Genomic DNA, 17955 nt, shown 5'->3' on the forward strand with positions numbered 1-17955 from the left:
GTTTAGCCTGTAATATACTTATTGTAACTCAAAGTCTCTTGAGCCTTTCTGTCCTAATCGTACATGGAACCTCTTTTTTTCTTAAATCAAATTTTACAAAGAATCCACTTAAGCAGGGAGAGTCTGAAAGTGCACTGGTACCTTGGGGGCACCCCAAACACCAGCAGTATGCTGATATACTTTGGGGGCTCCCCAAATACCAGCGGTGTGCTGATACCTTGGGGGCTCCCCAAACACCAGTAGTGTGCTGATACCTTGGGGGCACCCCAAACACCAGTAGTGTGCTGATACCTTGGGGGCACCCCAAGCACCAGTAGTGTGCTGATACCTTGGGGGCACCCCAAACACCAGCAGTGTGCTGATATTTGGGGGGGGCACCCCAAACACCAGCAGTGTGCTGATATCTTGGGGACACCCCAAACACCAGCAGTATGCTGATATACTTTGGGGGCTCCCAAATACCAGCGGTGTGCTGATACCTTGGGGGCACCCCAAACACCAGTAGTGTGCTGATATTTTGGGGGCACCCCAAACAGCAACAGTGTGCTGATACCTTGGGGAAACCCCAAACACCAGCAGCATTTTATATTCACAGACATGGGCTACCATAGGATTTTCTCCACAACCTGACTCTTAAGAATTTCATTGCCACGCCTGACCCCTGCACATGGGTAAACTGATACCCTATCCTTGTCCTTTAGGGGCTTACATATATCTCAGACCCTTTTGTAATGGTAAGGCTCAGAGGTTAGCGCGATATAAACAAAGCCTTTGTCCAGAGAGGGGCCCACAGTGCCATACAAGCCCCACCCAGAGGTCCCTGCTGACTTAACTTTCATCTCAAGTCTCTGGAGAAACAGTCCTCTCCTGCTCAGTGGACAGATTCCTCACACACTGCTAGTCCATGCCCAGCATCCTCAAAGCCATTTCTACCTCAGTTTCTCCCCTCATTGCCTGATTCTTCCTATGTGGTTCAAGTTTTAGTACAGATCCAATTAGCTCTCTCTTTTCCTTGTGCCCCCCCCCCCGCCAAGCAATAAGAAACGGTAAGCCAACACCTCTATCTCAGCTTTTGTTCTCTCCATCTTTTCTAAGACAGTTTAGCATTTTTCTCTCCATTATCCACTCTTCCTGACAATTTAAAAGCAGGGTGAAGGTTGGCATCTACATTTTATTTTCAAACTATAATTCTTTCCAACATGGGCAAGTTCTTTTTGAGCAGACAGCTGAGTCTCAGTTGTATGTCCTGTCCCTCCCAGCAGCAGCAGTGAAATCTGCCAAACAGTCTGTCCCGCACATACCATACGCTGATGTTCGGGGACTTCCGTGTATTTTCTGGTTCATCAGGCATTCTAAGGCAGTCCCTATATGTGCTCCCTATTGGAGCATGTTTGTCAAGGGGGTATACCAGCACATATGACATAAAGGAAGATAGCCCATCAGGATTTCTTCAATGGTGTGCCCAGACTCTCCCCAGGACAGATAGCTCAGACAGTCTCAGTAGCAGTCTTATCACCAATAGCAGAGCCACTGCATGTGCTGCTACAGCAGAGGCACACCGTTCCACCACATGAAGAGCCATCACACTAGGATTGCCCTCCCAAATGCTCCACCCTTAGAGAGTTTCAATTACATGTCTCATTGCGCAGAACAAAAATTACAGCTACTCCTCCCAAAATAGTGCCTTAGCAGGTCAATGCCTCACACTATCAGAAGTTTGATCGAATTAGAGACAAACATGCTCATGTCTGGGGTGCTGGGCTGTTTGTTGAGGCTGTAATTGCAGTGCAGGACTTAGCTGCTGGAGCTGGACTTTTCACAGGACACCCCAAAGGGAAGTAGCCTGGGAAAGAAATAGGCAACGAATAAACCTTCTCTGTGAATATAGCCAGCTCACTAAACTGTGAAGATCCAAGGGGTAGAGATGCAGACCCCTCAGCAGAAGTGTCAAGTAATCAGGAGCTGTGTTTTTAAATCTTCACACAGATTGAAACACTGTTAGCCATTTTAGTGATGGATGCTTTCAGGGATATATCTAACAGCTATGTGAAGAGCAATCCAAAGAGTTGGGGCATAGTGTGGCATAATCCTTCCCGTCATTTAGGAGGCCAAGGCATGAAGATTGCAAGTTAGAGGCTAGCCTGAACTGCGTAGGAAGACTTTGTCTCAAAAAAAATCAGAAAATAGACAAAGAAGGACATTTCATAGAAATTTGAAGTCCCTTGAACTTTCATAGCTTATACATGAAAGAAATTATTAGGTTCCCTCCCCCAGTGGAGGGTATATGTAGGGTTTCCCCATATTGGACAGTTCTAAGACATCAAATAGAACCATCCACTATGAGGCTGTGAGCTCTGAAGTAAATACTTTCTCTTGATTTCTATTTATTTATTTAGAAATAAAATTACATACATTTATATCTTTATCAGTCCTAAAACCTTGAAATTAAAAAAAAAACTTTTCCAAAACCTCAAAGTTATTCTGTTCAACCATCCTACAAGTAAGATGGAGTAATGGCTTTGTGTTTTCTCTGTAGATAAGATCACAAATACTATCATATGAAAAGGCAATAAAGCCACGCAGTCAGGAGAGCGCCAGTGTTTCAGACTGGTGCATCACCTGAGCTCCTTAGTAACAACCTACACACAACGAGTCAGTAATTTATAACAATCAAAGGCCCCAGTGAGCAAGAGCAGTCCAGGAAAGCTTCAGGGGAAAGATTAGATTTCAGTTGGCTGGAGAGCAGGGGCTGGCAGCGGGGCTAAATCAGCCAGTAAATCCAAGTCGGCAGTTATACATTACCACCACCTGACTGGTCCAGCCTCTATCCTGATTGGTTAGAGCCTGCCAGAACAGTTGGTCAATGTTTTGCATATTTTCTGTGTCAGTTAGAACAGACAATATCTGTCAAAGCACCAAAAGGAACAATCTTGGCTCATCCATCCAAAGGTGAGGATTGGCTTCAGTCCAGCTGGGGCAGATGTGGGAAGAACAGTTGTTTACACTCTAGTAATCAATCGTGAAGGAAGCTATGAATGGTGAGCAAAGGAATCTATCCATTATCTTGCAAGCAGAGGAGGCTGTTGAACCTTCTCAGGAACATAGAATTAACATTTTTATTGTAACTTAGGAATGCTTACCAGAATAACTACACCAGAAGAAATGAGGAAGATATTTTAAAGGCATTATTGTAATAATCCAGGCATGGGTTATCAACTATGGATTGGAAGAATAGAAACTGGGGCTTGAGGGTTGCATTGGTTGCTTTTCACAAAAGTACCTGGCCAAAAGCAACTTAAGGAAGGGTGAGGTGTTTGTTGTGGCTGGCCCTTTGACTCACCATTTTGTACTGACGGGGAGGCGTGGTGCTGGGAACAGAAAGCAGTCCGTCAGAAAGCAGAGAGAGGTAAGCGCTTGTGTTCATCTGGCTTGCTTTATTCCTCCTTTCTATTCAATGTGGGACTTGAGCCCATGGCATGGTAATGCCTAAGGATAATTTGCTTTCCCTCAGTGAAGTCTTTCTGAAAATACACTCATAGACATGCCCAGAGCTGTATTTTCTATAATTCCAAATCCTGTTGGTTGACAAGATTAATCATTAAGTAAGAAGCCCACCGCCTTAACGCAAGTCTGATACAGTTATGTTATAATAGATTGTATATCAAATACATATACTCATGTGCTCCTGTTAAGTTGCTCTGAACCCCTCTTTTCTGCCACTGCAGTAGTAGGCAGTTCTAGCCGAGCAGCCTCATGCTAGGGACCTGCGACTGTGTACTCTCTGATTTCTCCACTGCAGAGGCAATGCACTTGACACACAGGACTGCCGATATCCATGGAGTAACTGTCGACCACTGAGAATAGGAGCCTGGAAATAAACGGTTTCTCCATCCCATAGTGCTGAGATTTATTTCAGAGCGCTTCCCAAAGTCCCTATGGGATCTAGGTGGTCTGTCTTCGGATTTAGAGTGGAATGTGTTAAAAGCTTGGTCCCAGATTGACACTACAAGATTATGGAAGGCTTGAGCAGTGGGACCTAGTGGGGGCTGGGAAGTGCTGGTTCCCCAGCTTCATCTGCTGTGTGCACCCACAGTGAGATCCGTTTGCCAGGAGGGGAAACTCTCAGCAGTATAAGACAAAGTAACCTTTCTCCCCTTACAAGCTGATCACCTCGGGCATGTTGTTGTAGTCAGGGAAGCTGACTGACTGAAATGCAGTTTCTTGGCAGCGTGGGGCATGGAGGTATTGTCTCTTATTAAGTTAACACTTCTGTGATCTTATCTTTAGAAAAAACATCTGGCCTGTAATATGGTCGCTCAACATTGCTTTCTTTTATGTGGCCCATGCTTTTTATTTTAGCTACCCCAGCACCAGGGTAGACCTTGACTGCCTTACCTGAAGAGACCATTGTCCTGGCCACAGTGAGTAGACAAAGCAAGGAGAAATCAGTCAGGAGATCCAAGTCCAAACTCTTAAGTAATCAAACAAGACAGCATGTGGGCCCTAGAAATGGCTAGAATCATCTTATGGATAATGAGTCCCAACTGTTTCTGTTTCCACAGAAAGGAAAGGGGTTACTAAACTTCTGAGTGAAACCTCATGCGTATCCCAGATAGCCTCACATAGTTTCTGATAAGTGCATTATTAAGTATTTTTTTGAAGCCAGTTTGAGGCACGCTTCTCTGGCCTGCTTGTGGAAAGGCTCTCAACTGCTAGTGTGCACGCAGACTTAGAAGTTATAGGTCTATAAATCATTCCCGTTTGCTAGTTTCACTATTACTCACGTGGCTGTGAAGGGCCATGGAGCAGGTTGAGCTAATAGTCTTAATGCTTGTTTTGATTGTATCTTATAGAAAAAAATTAAAAAAAAACACAAAAAACTAAATTCTTTGCCCACATTATGTTCAGAAACAGATTCCAACTAGAATATATAAGTGAAGAAACAAATAAAAATAGAAAACGCAGTTTTATATGTAAAATTCACAAGTCATCAAAGACTGCTAGAGACATAAAAATGAAAATGCAAAAATTCCCTATGTAAGTGAAGTTAAGGCAAACAACAAATGGGGAGAAACATTTGACACTTATATGACAGATTAGTGTTATCTATGTATAAATCCTGGTAAATCAATAAGAAAAGAACAACTCTCAGTAGGGAGATAAGTAAGGATCTGGGGTGCCGCTCAGCAATAAAATGCTTGCCTAGCACGCATGAGGCCAGGGTTCCATCCCCAGCACCACACACACACACACACACACACACACACACACGAATGAAAAAAACAAAAAACAAAAAAACGGAGGATGATGGTAAAACGTGTGACCACAAAATTTAAGCAACATAAGACAAGAGGCTAAATTTAAGGTCAAAACCAGGGTTACTGAGTTAATAGTGGGTACCTGTAATCACAACTAATGGATATTAAGCACCAGAAGATTACGTCAGAAGTGTATAATAATGACTATTACAGGGTTTAAAACATCAACAGTAAGATGGGGACAAAATGAAGCAATTTTCAAAGATCAGGTAGAAACTTCAGTTTTATCATGAAAACAGGTATCTGTTGACGGAAGTTATCAACATATAGAATAATCCCATTCACATTAAACTACATACTAGCATATACATCAAAGTCTGTGAAGAAAGCCCAATTTATTAATAATGGTTCTCACATTTAAGATCACTCAGAGATCATTTTACAAAACTGCCAGAATATTTCACCAAGTGCCAAACTAGTTTCATTTTATAATAAAGAGCTAAATGAGAACAAGTCTGGCAGAAATCCAGGCTAGGAAATCTGTACTGGGAGCAGTCGTTTTGGGGAGAGGAAGACAAAGAGCTGTGAAGAGAAGGAAGGAGAAAAGTCTCTCTTTCCTGGAAAGTTGGAGAAAAGAATCTTCCTCAACCAAGAAACCAGGCATGGAGAGGCTTCGAAGGGACGTCCTGATGAACGGAGATGGGTTTTACTCTGACTGCCTCCCAGCACGAGTGCCTGCCACAGAGGCTCAGAACTGGCTTCTTGGAAAGTGTGAGCCGTGGTTCCCAGGGCTTTGCCGGGCTCTGTTTGTGAGGGTCAGTGACTTCCTCCTCCTCGATTGCCATCCCAGGGTTCTTGCACCCTCAGCCCTGTTGGATTGACCTTTTGGACTGAGTTGATAATACGCCAGCACTGTTGTGAATGGACAAAGTCTAATTAGATTGACACTGTAAGCTTGCGTCTCCCGCTCCTGGAACTGGAGTTTGGAGTCTCTGGTTAATAAGCCCTGCTTCCGGAAGGCGGTGTGTGATGCTAACAAACAGACCGTGGCTTCTCTTTATCCTTGTCTTGTGGTGAACTTAAAATTTGAGTTGTGGATTTGAGTTGTGAATCCTAATCCTATCCAAGTGGAAGGGGCCGGAAAGTCTCAGCTTGCAAGAGTACAGATGGAAAACCAACCAACTAACCCTGAAGCTTAAAATAGTCATGTGACCTCCCTAAACAGCAAATTTGCTTTACTGTCAGTATGAGAACCTAGTATGGCCATCAGGGGTCTCAGGCCTCAGGCAACACTACTTCCACTCTGCCATGCTTCGTCTCTGGTTGCCAGGTGCAGAAGATCAGAGCCTCGTGGATTTGGAAAGCGTGAACTTTGGCACTTTGATTCTAAATAGAGCAGGAAGACGTGGCAGGGAATATCTTTACCGTGACACCTGGAGTTGCCAATATCAACAGCATCACAGAGTCACGCACTCAAACAGTGTAACATTTCTTTATTCAGTCACCAAATATCATTGATGCTGTTAACCCTCCAAGTCCTAAAGCAGGAAAACAGAAGTGCCGCAGGAGCAAGGGGTGGGTGACCTAGTCCAAAACCATCTGTGACGAACCATCTCAGTTGTCAACTTGATAAATAAATTGAGAAACACCTGGGAGATTATAAAGCACACTGTGCCTGTGTGTGTCTGTGGTGACATTCCCAGAGAGATCCCTGTCAATATTCTACTGGGTAAAATTTCTTCTGTTGACACTATGAGTTCACAACACACAGAGAAGGTACTGTCTGTTTTTAGAAATTTCAGCAATGTGGTTGTAGTGGTAGATCAGTGGCACAGAGATTGTCTGCCTTGGGTGATGACCTGGGTTCAATCTCTAGTGAAATTACCTGGCGCGAGTGAGAAGGAAACACAGAACACGCAACAAACCCACTTAGGAGTTTATGGGGAAGTGTACAAGCCTGGTGAGGTCAGTGTGCAGAGAGAGAGAGAGAGAGTTTGAAGATGGAGCATCCAGCTTTTAAAGGCCTCCTAGCACATGCGCACAGGGAGATGACATGGCTATGTCATACGCAGATGACGGATCTCATGCATGCGTGCAAGGGCTCATGCAGCTGTGTCATACATAGATGATGCAACCATGCTGCGAGTGGGTTATGTGGGGTCCTTTAAGATTCCTGGGGTCATTAGAAACTTCTGCCTGAGGGTTTGTCCAACATGTGTGGCCCTGGAACCCAGAAGTGTCAGCCAGAGAGAAAGAGAGAGAGAGAGAGAGAGAGAGAGAGAGAGAGAGAGAGAGAAGGAGGGAGAAACAAAGATAGGGAAGAAAGGATTGATTGTGGTGGCAGACTGGTTACCTAAAATTGCCAATTCCGAAGGAAGTTCAGCATTTATTTAGATGGGAATTTCAAAACAATTCTAAAATAACTCAAAGTCGGCCATAAATCTAAATGGGAAACTACAAAACTTTTAGAAGAGCTCATAAAAAACCGATTTTATGACCTTCGTTTAAATACCAAAAACATGATCCATAAATAGATAGCTGATAAATTGGACTTCGTCAAAATTAAAACTGTTTTTCTTTTTCTACAAAGGACATCTACAAGCCTAAAAGACAAGCTAGAAATCCTTGCAGGTCACATGTCACATGAAGGAATTATACACAGACAACAGGAACTCTCAAAACTATCAAATAGAACGACAAAACACCGTGCAGTTAAAAATTATGAATTGTTAATTTCTAGAAATTTCAAGTTTTCTGGGCTGTTGTTGAATCATGTAATTAATTTTTTATTAAAAAAATTTATGTAGATGAGTGATCTGCCTACATGCATGTCTGTGTACCACACACACACAAATGCCTGGAGAGGCCAGAAGAGGGCACTGGATCCCCTGGAACTGGCGGTACAGATGTTTGTGAGTTGCTTTGTGGGTGCTGGAAATGGAACCCAGGTCCTCTGCAAAAGCATTAAGTGGTCTCCTAACTACTGAACTGTCTGCCCAGCCCCTGGATGCAGATAACTGAAACTGAAAAGCAAAATCAAGGATAGAGAAAACTACTGTGCATGAGTGTGCACAAGCGAAGATCCATAGCGCTGGGTGCCAGAAAGAGGACAGCTTCACTGTAAAGTAAAATATTAAAAATTGTTCGTGTGTGTATGTTGGGGGAGGGGCTTGTTTCAGCTGCTGAGCTGGCAGCAAATTCCTAGTGAGCTAGCCTGGTGGGAATGTGGCTGTCTGCTTCCCTTCTGACTGCAGGACCACTGGTGGTAAACTGGTGCCATTCCATCTGGCTCCTTTTTTACATGAGACTACAAAGCTGGGCCCTCAGGGCTCCACCTGCTGGGACAGCTCCACTGCTTTCACTTTAACTTTTTCTTAAAGATGTCTTTTACAACAGAGCTGCAGGAAGATCTCACCCAGATCAAAAGCCAATCAATCCTTTCTCCTTCCTTTGTTTGGTCTTGAAGACTGAACTTTCAATCACAACACTGAGACAGGAAGTCCTGGGCTAAGAGTTTCGTTGGAGTAACTGATAACACAGCAGAATGTGGCACTACAGCCAGGGGGTGGAGGTCAGGGTGGTGCATAATGGCAGAGTTCAGGATTTTATTAGCTCCAGCTGTTTGTGACTGCCTGGACCCCTGCACGGAGCTGGAGCGCCACCCTAAAACTGGACCAAGCTCTGTGTCTTCAGGCAGCACTCTGTGGCGATCAGGAAAGCAGCCCCAGAGCCTGCTGGGGCTTAAAGGTATGCCACCATAGGTGTTCCCGAAATGAGGACTACAGTTTACCAAAACGTACAGGCACCTGGGCATTTGTGGAAACTTCCATGGCTGAACACCAAAAAGAATGGCCTGTGTTGTATGCATGCATAAAAATTAATGGGGGATAAAAGCCTTCGATAAAGCCACATTTCTAATTATAATCAAAAATCAACGGCAAGCAGCTAGTCACATATTTTCGCTTATACAGTTTCAAATCAAAGTGATGAGTGGCAAGAACGAAGCCAGCAAGTTGTTGTTCTGTTTGTGTTGCTGTTGTTTGGTTGGCTGTTTTGGTTTGTTTGAGTTTGTTTTATTTTGTTTTTTTTTTTTTAAGAGTTTTTAGTTTGCTATCACAGACAGTGGAATTTATGGTGGAAAAGGTGTGTCTACAGAAAGGTCAAAGAGGTCAAAATGGAGGAGGTAAGAAGATGATTCAAGGAGTCAAAAGTTTCTGGATTTCTTATTCTGTGTACATATTGCAAAAGTTATCCTGTCTCCGAGGCAGTGTCGTCCATGTTCATAGCCTATTTAGAGTCTAAAACCTAACAGCAATGAGCCAAGCGAAATACACAGAGGTAACCACAGATGATATCAAAACTCCTCTGGGGCTGGTGGGTCCCTGGAGAGTCCTGATAGCTGGGAAAATCATCGGTCCTGTTTTCTGTGAAGGGTGGAACAGAAACGTGTTTTCGCAAAAGCTCTAGGGTATTACAGGGTAGTAGCTCCCTGAGCAGACAGTTGGAGGTAGATAATCAGAATGCTCTGACTGGTTAAAGGAATTCTCTACCAAATGACTGAACGCATAAGGGAAAACTTCACATGGAGTCAAATAGCACATTGTCCTTACTGACACTAACAAAGACACCATAGTAACCCTGTGAACACACTGATGGAGTAAATTCTGCTTTTCTTTACAGCTATGGCTCCCCAGGAGAGCCCTCTTGTCCATCGGGTCAAAGCTAGGTTCTAAAGCACCTTAATATCTTGAAATTTAATTTCCTGAGTGGGCTGGGTTATCATTCCCCACATACTTCAAACCAAGACCTTGGTATTTCAGGGTGATCTCCCATCTCATTATGATCCTGCAGAGTAGCCCCAGAAACAGGATTTCCCTCATCCAACCCTGCAGTTCTTAGGTGTATCAACTCCTCTGACACTCAGAATGCTCTACTGGGTCTTAGCATTAACTACATGAAGTGTGGCCTTCACTGAGCCAAGGACAAAGACCCAAGAAAGCAGCTGCCTCTGCTCCAAGGTGAGAAAAGATACAAGTTTGTAGGCAATCATTTATTCTTATGTTGTCCCCTGCCCAGGACTGAAACTGCTTTCAGTTTGGCAAAGAAAGACCATGGTGGTGTTAGGTCACCAATAATCCTCATCAGTGACAATATCAAAAACAAGAGGAAGGGGCTGGCAAAAGGCCAAGTTGCTTCACAGGCACATTCTAGGACTGCCTGGGGGCAGAGAGAGAGAGAGAGCTCATCCTTCCACTGACTTGGAGCAGTTTAAACTTGTCATGGAAAAAGCTGGAAAGGGTAGACAGTGTTGGAGGAAGATGCTGAATGACAGGCAGTGTCTACTTTTTTCTTAATAACACAGTCACTCCTCTCTGCTTCAAGTAAATACTTAACGAGGCCACCCCTGGCCTGTTTAAAACATTTACTTTTTTAAGAAAACTATGATTTGGACATGAAGCAATGCCCAAAGGGGCCTTACTACTCAACCTTGACTTGACCTTGGTTCCAATGGCAAGGTGGTGTAACATGCGGGCCTATGGGAGCTTGCTTGATGGGGTTTCTATCTTGCCCAGTTCCTGCAGTCATTAAATCCCAAAGAAAATCACACACAGGTCTACATAGGTTATAAACTGATGGGCCCATGAGCTCAGGCTTCTTGTTAACTCTTATGACTTATATAGCCCATTATTCTTATCTATGTTAGCCACATGGCTTGGTACCTTTTTTAGCGGGGCAGGTCACATCTTGCTTCTTAGGTGGTTGAGACAGGACTGCGGGAAGAGCTTCCTTCTTCCCAGAATACTCCTGTTCTCATTGCCATACTTCTGCTTCCTGTCAGGTTGTCCCACCTATACTTCCTGCCTGGCTATGGCCAATTAGCATTTATTTAAAATGTAATTGACAGAATATAGAATTGTCCCCCACCAGAGTGGGGGCAGGGGTGTTATTGAATGGGAGCAGGCAGAGGTCAGCAGGTGCAGAACTTCAAGGGATGGTAAATTTCTGGTTTCCTGGTTTCAATTACACATATCCTTGCTGTGGGATAATACTCTTATACACTGTAAAGATTTGTCACTCATATTAGTTTAATAAAACACTGATTGGCCAGTAGTCAAGCAGGAACTATAGGCAGGGCAGCCAGACTAAGAGAATTCTGGAAAGATGAAAGGCAGAGACATAGTCACCATTCAGATGCAGAGGAAGCAAGATGAAAATGCCTCACTGAGAAAAGGTACCAAGCCATGTGGCTAAACATCGACAAAAAATATGAGTTAATTTAATTTGTAAGAGCTAGTTAATAATAAACCTGAGCAAATAAGCCAAACAGTTTAAAATTAATAGAAGCCTCTGTGTGTTTCTTTGGAACTAAACAGCTGTGGGACTAAGCAGGACAGAAACTTCCATCTACATAGCCTGATGCAAACAGGTATCAAAACTCTTCCCTTGTTTTCTGTTGTGTCTTGGTATCCTGTCGGGTGAAACTTACAAGCTGTGTTTTGATGACACATGATATTGAAACCAAAGATGCAGCACGTTAGAGACAGGATGGTGCTTTGCCTCCCTCTGTTTTTCATACATGTTGCCCTGACCTTGCTTCCTGGAGGCAAGCTGATTAGAGGCTTGCTATAGTAAAGCCTCAAGACCAGTTTCCTACAGTTAACTTGATCTTAGAAACCTCTTTCCCAGATAATATATTTAGAGAAAGTACTGTGTTAAAGTGATCTAACAAAGCAAGTGCTGGTGGCGGAAGATACAAAATAATCCCACACTAGTTCAGAATTGCGTATAGTAAACAGTTATTTATTTAGGGAAGCCTCATAGATCACTGTCCTAACGGGGACCAGAGTCTAGCAGATGGAAGCAAGAGCTGGAAGCAAGAGAGCGAGTGCATGTTTTACAGCTGCTTTTATAGTTTAAGAGACCATGCCCAAGTGGGCTGGTATCTTAAAAGTTATTGGCTGAAGGAGTTGAAGGAGCTCCCACAGCAAAGAGCAATCTAATCTACATGTTGTGACATTGTGAGAAGTTAGGATTCTGGTATCAAACAACAGCTATGAGAACTAAGAGGTGTGGCAATGAAGGATCCCCAGCCACTGGGCCATATCAGGGGTTACATGGAGATGGAGAAGGAGTAATGAGATCTCTGTCTTGGAGAATGGGACAGCAGACACATTGGGGCAGTGTGGCAGAATTTCTAGATGGTGTTGAGTCCTCATAGAGGCCTATAGTCATGAATTTAAAGTAAGGCTGGCCGGCAGTTTGTTTTTTGTCTTGGTCAATCAACTACTTGGATGTAAGGGCTGATAGATACTCCAGGTTTAACCAGAATTAGGGTTTCTTTTTTCTTTCTTTCTTTTTCTTTTCTTTTCTTTTCTTTTTTTTTTTTTTTTTTTTTTGGTTTTGGTTTTTCAAAACAGGGTTTTTCTGTTTAACCCTGGCTGTCTTGGAACTTCCTCTGTAGACCAGGCTGCCTTGAACTCACCGAGATCCACCCGTCTCTGCCTCCCAAGTGCTGGGATTAATGGTGTGCACCACCACCGCCTGGCCAGAATTAGGATTTCTTAGACGAAATTTCATCAGGCAAGAGGTGTGAAGGGTTAGGAAGACGTTTGGTCCTTGATGGGTAGGAAACACAGAAGTATAGGAGGGTGTGACAATAATGGGTGGGTGCAGAGAGCCTTTGGATGTGGAGGTCTGGGCTAACAGAGGACAGTTGGAATCCAGAGAGCCAGAGAATATGAATGCAAAGGAATGATGTAGGGAACTGAAGATGAATCTGTTGGTTGTGATAAGAGCTAAGGTATCACCATGTGGACAGGAAAATGAGTGGACAAGGGAAGAGGTTGTTAGAAGTGAGATGAAGGTGGTGGGTGGTCCCTGCCGATGACATCCAGGATAGCAATGGGCTAGGATGGGAGAAGGCAGCAACTGAGCCATGCACTAATGATCTCCAAGGACTTAGCAAGACAGGGAATTCGAGCAGTGGGGACATCAGCAGGCCAGGGAGCAGCACAAACTCCAGAACGGCTTATAACAGCAAAGAAAACAAAGATGCTATTGAGATGGTGAGGAAATGGTCTCTCATGTAGATTTTCAGTATGAAGGAGAATGTCAAAGCAAGACATTATCATGGAGCTATGTGGAGAAATGCTGTCCTCAAAGGAGACCTGAGCTTCAGTCTACTCCCAGAAGGTTAAAGGGGATGTCCTGTGACTTTGTTGATACATTGTGTTCCAGAGGGCATGGGGGACCAGTTTGGGGTATGGGAACAGCTGGATAAGAGGATGTCAGTTGTCATGGGGTGTGTGGGTGTCAGAGTCCATGGAGTAATGACGGAGCTCCAGAAGGGTAAGGAAGGTAGAAGTAGTACTGGTAGAAAGTAGTCAATTCAAGTTGAGTCCATTAAGTTAGGAGGTCTCTCTTCTGCTGAAGCGAGGAGAAGGTACTTTGTGGTTAGCCTGCTTCTGTTGCATGCAGTTTCTCTGAAGTCTTTGTTCTCACATCAAGGGAGGGAGGCTTCAGTGTTGATTTGTTTCTGTGTACTTTAGCACTGACACAAATTGAGTTCAACTAGCACTCCATGCAGAAATCACTCCTAGGACTGTGGTAATGATGGAAGCTCATCAGGACCTGCCATGACCATAACATTGATGGGAAATTAATCTAGCATCACCATTTTCCAGGGAGGTGAATGTAGGAAAGCTCCCAATAACTCTTTTCCTTTCCTTGCTTTCCAACAAAGACAGGTGCCATCCTGCAGGGCCAGCTTTCCTCATCAGAAGATAGTTTCCATGGCCAGTTCTCACCAGCCCAGGCACAGGCTCTCTTGTGCCCTGTTCTTACATGGCTATGCTGGAGCAGACACCTGGGCAGCATATGGTATGGGGGTTTCTCTGTAGGTTAATCTCCACATGCAGCTCCTCAAATCCACCCTGTACAGAAGTCACGCACGGCTATCTCAACTTGAAGTAAAATTGCTTCCTTGGTGACAGCAGTTGCATTTCATGGTTTCAAGGGCCTTACATGGCCAGTAGTTGCCACACTGGGTCACCTCAGTGTAGTACAAATAATAAAAACATAGAGACAGATATTGGAGTTCAACCTGAAGACCAGAAAAGCAGAACAGCCAAGCCACTAAAGCTCTTACCTCTAAGAAATCCTTTGACTTTGAAAGAGACCAGGTTCCTACCTGATCCCGGCTTCTGTTTCTCTAGTGCTGGCATTAAAGGCCTGCACCACTACCACCGAGTTTCTATGGTGCACTAGTGTGGCTACTGGGATTAAAGGTGTGTGTCAACACTGCGTGGTCTGTATGGCTCACCAGTGGTCTGTATGGCTCACCAGTGTGGCTATTTCACTTTCTGATCTTCAGGTAAGCTTTATTTATTAAAATACAAATGAAATATCACTACATCTCGGAGACAGAATCATCCGACAGAGAGGAAGGTCTATCACAAGATGATGGTGTAGATCATTAATGACGCTGCTGTGCTGGCTCGATTCTCAACCATTTGTTTTTGGTTTTGTTTTGCCTTGTTTTTTTTTAATTTTTTTTATTTTTTATTTTTTTTCCGAAACAGGTTTTTTTGTAGCTTTGGAGCCTATCCTGGAAGTAGCTCTTGTAGACCAGGCTGTTCTCGAACTCACAGAGATTCGCCTACCTCTGCCTGGGATTAAGGCATGTGCCACCACCGGCCGGCCTCAACCGTTTGCTTTGCTTGTTTGTTCCTAGGTGTGGAATCTGATGTCAGACGCGTAAGGCTAACAGAGACAGAGACTGAGCTGGTCATAGTCGCTGTGCTGGGCTGCAGGCATGGCGCAGTACAAGGGCACCATGCGGGAGGCCGGCCGGGCCATGCACCTGATCAAGAAGCGGGAGAAGCAGAAGGAGCAGATGGAGGTACTGAAGCAGCGCATCGCAGAGGAGACCATTATGAAATCCAAGGTGGACAAGAAGTTCTCGGCACACTATGATGCCGTGGAGGCCGAGTTGAAGTCCAGCACGGTGGGCCTGGTGACCCTGAATGACATGAAGGCCAAGCAGGAGGCCCTGCTGAGGGAGCGAGAGATGCAACTGGCCAAGCGGGAGCAGCTGGAGCAGCGCCGGCTACAGCTGGAGATGCTGCGCGAGAAGGAGCGTCGGCGAGAGCGCAAGCGGAAGATCTCCAACCTGTCCTTCACTCTAGATGAGGAAGATGACGGCGACCAAGAGGATGGTCGCTGGGCGGAGGGCACCGAGGCCCACAGTGGTGGGGCCAAGAAGAACTTGGGCAAGAACCCCGATGTGGATACCAGCTTCCTGCCCGACCGTGAGCGTGAAGAGGAGGAGAACCGGCTGCGTGAGGAGCTGCGGCAGGAGTGGGAGGCTAAACGCGAGAAAGTGAAGGGCGAGGAGGTGGAGATCACTTTCAGCTATTGGGATGGTTCCGGCCACCGGCGCACGGTGCGCATGCGCAAGGGCAGCACCGTGCAGCAGTTCCTGAAGCGGGCATTGCAGGGGCTGCGCAAGGACTTCCGGGAGCTGCGCGCAGTGGGCGTGGAGCAGCTCATGTACGTCAAGGAGGACCTCATTCTGCCACACTACCACACCTTCTACGATTTCATTGTGGCCAAGGCGCGGGGCAAGAGCGGGCCGCTCTTCAGCTTCGACGTGCACGACGATGTGCGGCTGCTGAGCGATGCCACGATGGAGAAAGATGAGTCGCACGCGGGCAAGGTGGTGCTGCGCAGCTGGTACGAGAAGAACAAACACATCTTCCCCGCCAGCCGCTGGGAGCCCTACGACCCCGAGAAGAAGTGGGACAGGTACACCATACGGTGATGCTGAGTCTCGGTTGATAGCCTTAATCTCTTATTACCCAAATTCAATAAATACAGAGGGTCCCGGGAATCGGATGTGTTGATTCTGTTGCCGGTGTTGTTTTTTGTATTTTTAATGTTTCTGTTGTACTCCGTATGATAAGGGACACGGTTTTTTGTTTTTGTTTTTGTTTTTGTTTGTTTTGTCTAAGTATTGTGCTCATTGACTTGGCAGGCCGACAGACTGGGTTTGATTTTGCGCAATGTCTTACTTACTGTGTAGCTGTGAGCAAGTCATTGTGCTCAGTAACTCAGTTTTCCCTCCTGTACTAGGAAGTAACACTCCACAAGGCCAAAGCGAGGAGCAGGTTAGTATTTGTAGACACTTGAAGCTCAGTAAATACCTGAGGTATTTATGGGTCCGGTTGCTTTACTTTAAAGAATTTCTGTGTTCCCGCTCTGAAATGCCAAGACTAGGGTAGACCTGCACATCACTGCTGTCAGGATCAGTGCAGGGTGGGAAGAGCCTCACAAAGCCCAGCAAATGGCCCCATCTCTGGGCGTCCTTAACTGGATGGTTTAGCCAAGGACTTGGGAGACCAGAAAGCTAGTATACAGCTTAGAAGATCAGTATCACCGATTTCCCTTAATCCAAACACTCCAGTAGGACTCCACATGAAACTACTATGAATTCCACCCTTTACATTTTTATATTTTATTCATTGTTGAGTGTTGTGCTAACTTTCATCTAAAATATGATGCATCACTCTTACAGAGTTTTTAGGTAACCCTCTTTAATGTCAAAGACCAAGACAAGTGCTTGGGACGAACCTCTTTGTTTCTGGTACCGAATTCTTGTGCCTGCCAAAAACAAGAATTTTCCAACGTTGGTGGTCTTGGGCACGGCTTGACTTCAGGATCACATATACACTTTCCTCAATAGTCAGGCTGCACCCAGAGCTTTTTCTCAGGGCAGAATAGAGGCATCAGTTTGTTTTGAAGCCCTGGGGTCCTTGATGAGCCACCAGGCTGGGAACAAATGCTTGAGGGAAATCTTCTCTCAACCCCTGACACCGATGCACCCACCCTGTCTCACCCTGCAGGAAGCAAGCCTGAAGAATTTAGGGCCTCTGAAGTGTTCCTGATTCACTTCCACACACCTGTCCTCCCCAGAGTCTCAGGCCCCACCCTGGACCTGCTCAGCCAGTGTGTGAGTCCCAGCAGGATCCCTGTGTGACTCAAGCTTCCTGAGACTGAAGGAATCTGGCTGGTCGGATGTCTACTCTCTGGTCAACACTTCGGTCTCTCAGCTCAAGACCTAGATTCAACAGCTGCTGGTGGTCTGCAGGCCCGAGTCCTATTCTCCAGTCCTGCTTTCAAGTAAAAAGTAGCGCCGAGCACATTCTAACTCCTGCATCCACTTTTTTGTTTAATTGTGTGTTGACAAGTTACATATATTTATGGGATTAAAGGTCATATTGTAATTTTTGAATTACAATAAAAATAGTGCAGGGTGATAAAATTAAGCTGTTTGACCTAGACATCTCAGGCATTTTAACTTTTTGTATTGAGGACATGAAAATGTTGTTTTTAGGCATTGAAATGTATAGTATCTAAAACAGGTATAGTCAACATGTTGTGCATTTGTCTTTAAAGTTCAGACTTAGCCCCCCTTTCTGAGACTTGGACCCTCTGACTGTTTTCCCATCAGCTGTCCTCCCCTTTTCCTGAATAAAACTCTTTTATGTTCCACATGTGAGAACATGTGGTATTTTATCTTCATGTGTTTGATTTATTGCATAATATTCTCCACTCTACTTAGGCTGCTGAAAATAAGACTTCTTTTCCAGAACTAAGTGTATTCCTTTGAGTATAGACCACATTTTCTTCCCCTCTC

General features: G+C 44.9%; 1 protein-coding gene across 2 annotated transcripts; it reads left to right on the plus strand.

Annotated features, from left to right (window-relative positions):
* The first annotated feature begins 2904 nt into the window (after positions 1–2904).
* Fam50b (family with sequence similarity 50 member B) lies at positions 2905–17834 on the plus strand. 2 transcript variants are annotated; one of them, XM_048429550.3, is made up of 3 exons: positions 2905–2949; positions 14992–16064; positions 17162–17834. In XM_048429550.3, exons 2-3 carry the CDS (start codon positions 15073–15075, stop codon positions 17172–17174), a joined length of 1005 nt encoding a protein of 334 aa, XP_048285507.1. In that variant the 5' UTR covers positions 2905–2949; positions 14992–15072; the 3' UTR covers positions 17175–17834. The 2 variants fall into 2 exon arrangements, with proteins under 2 accessions (XP_048285507.1, XP_048285437.1); XM_048429480.3 differs by lacking the exon at positions 17162–17834 and having other exon boundaries at positions 14992–16080.
* The last annotated feature ends 121 nt before the right edge of the window (positions 17835–17955 follow it).

The sequence above is a fragment of the Myodes glareolus genome, chromosome 14 (assembly GCF_982192425.1).
Source record: "Myodes glareolus chromosome 14, mMyoGla1.1, whole genome shotgun sequence".
Taxonomy (NCBI): Eukaryota; Metazoa; Chordata; class Mammalia; order Rodentia; family Cricetidae; genus Myodes; species Myodes glareolus.

Bases quoted from the DNA above. Each gene is read 5' to 3' on its own strand.
- Fam50b (XM_048429480.3), top strand. From the start codon at position 15,073: ATGGCGCAGTACAAGGGCACCATGCGGGAGGCCGGCCGGGCCATGCAC.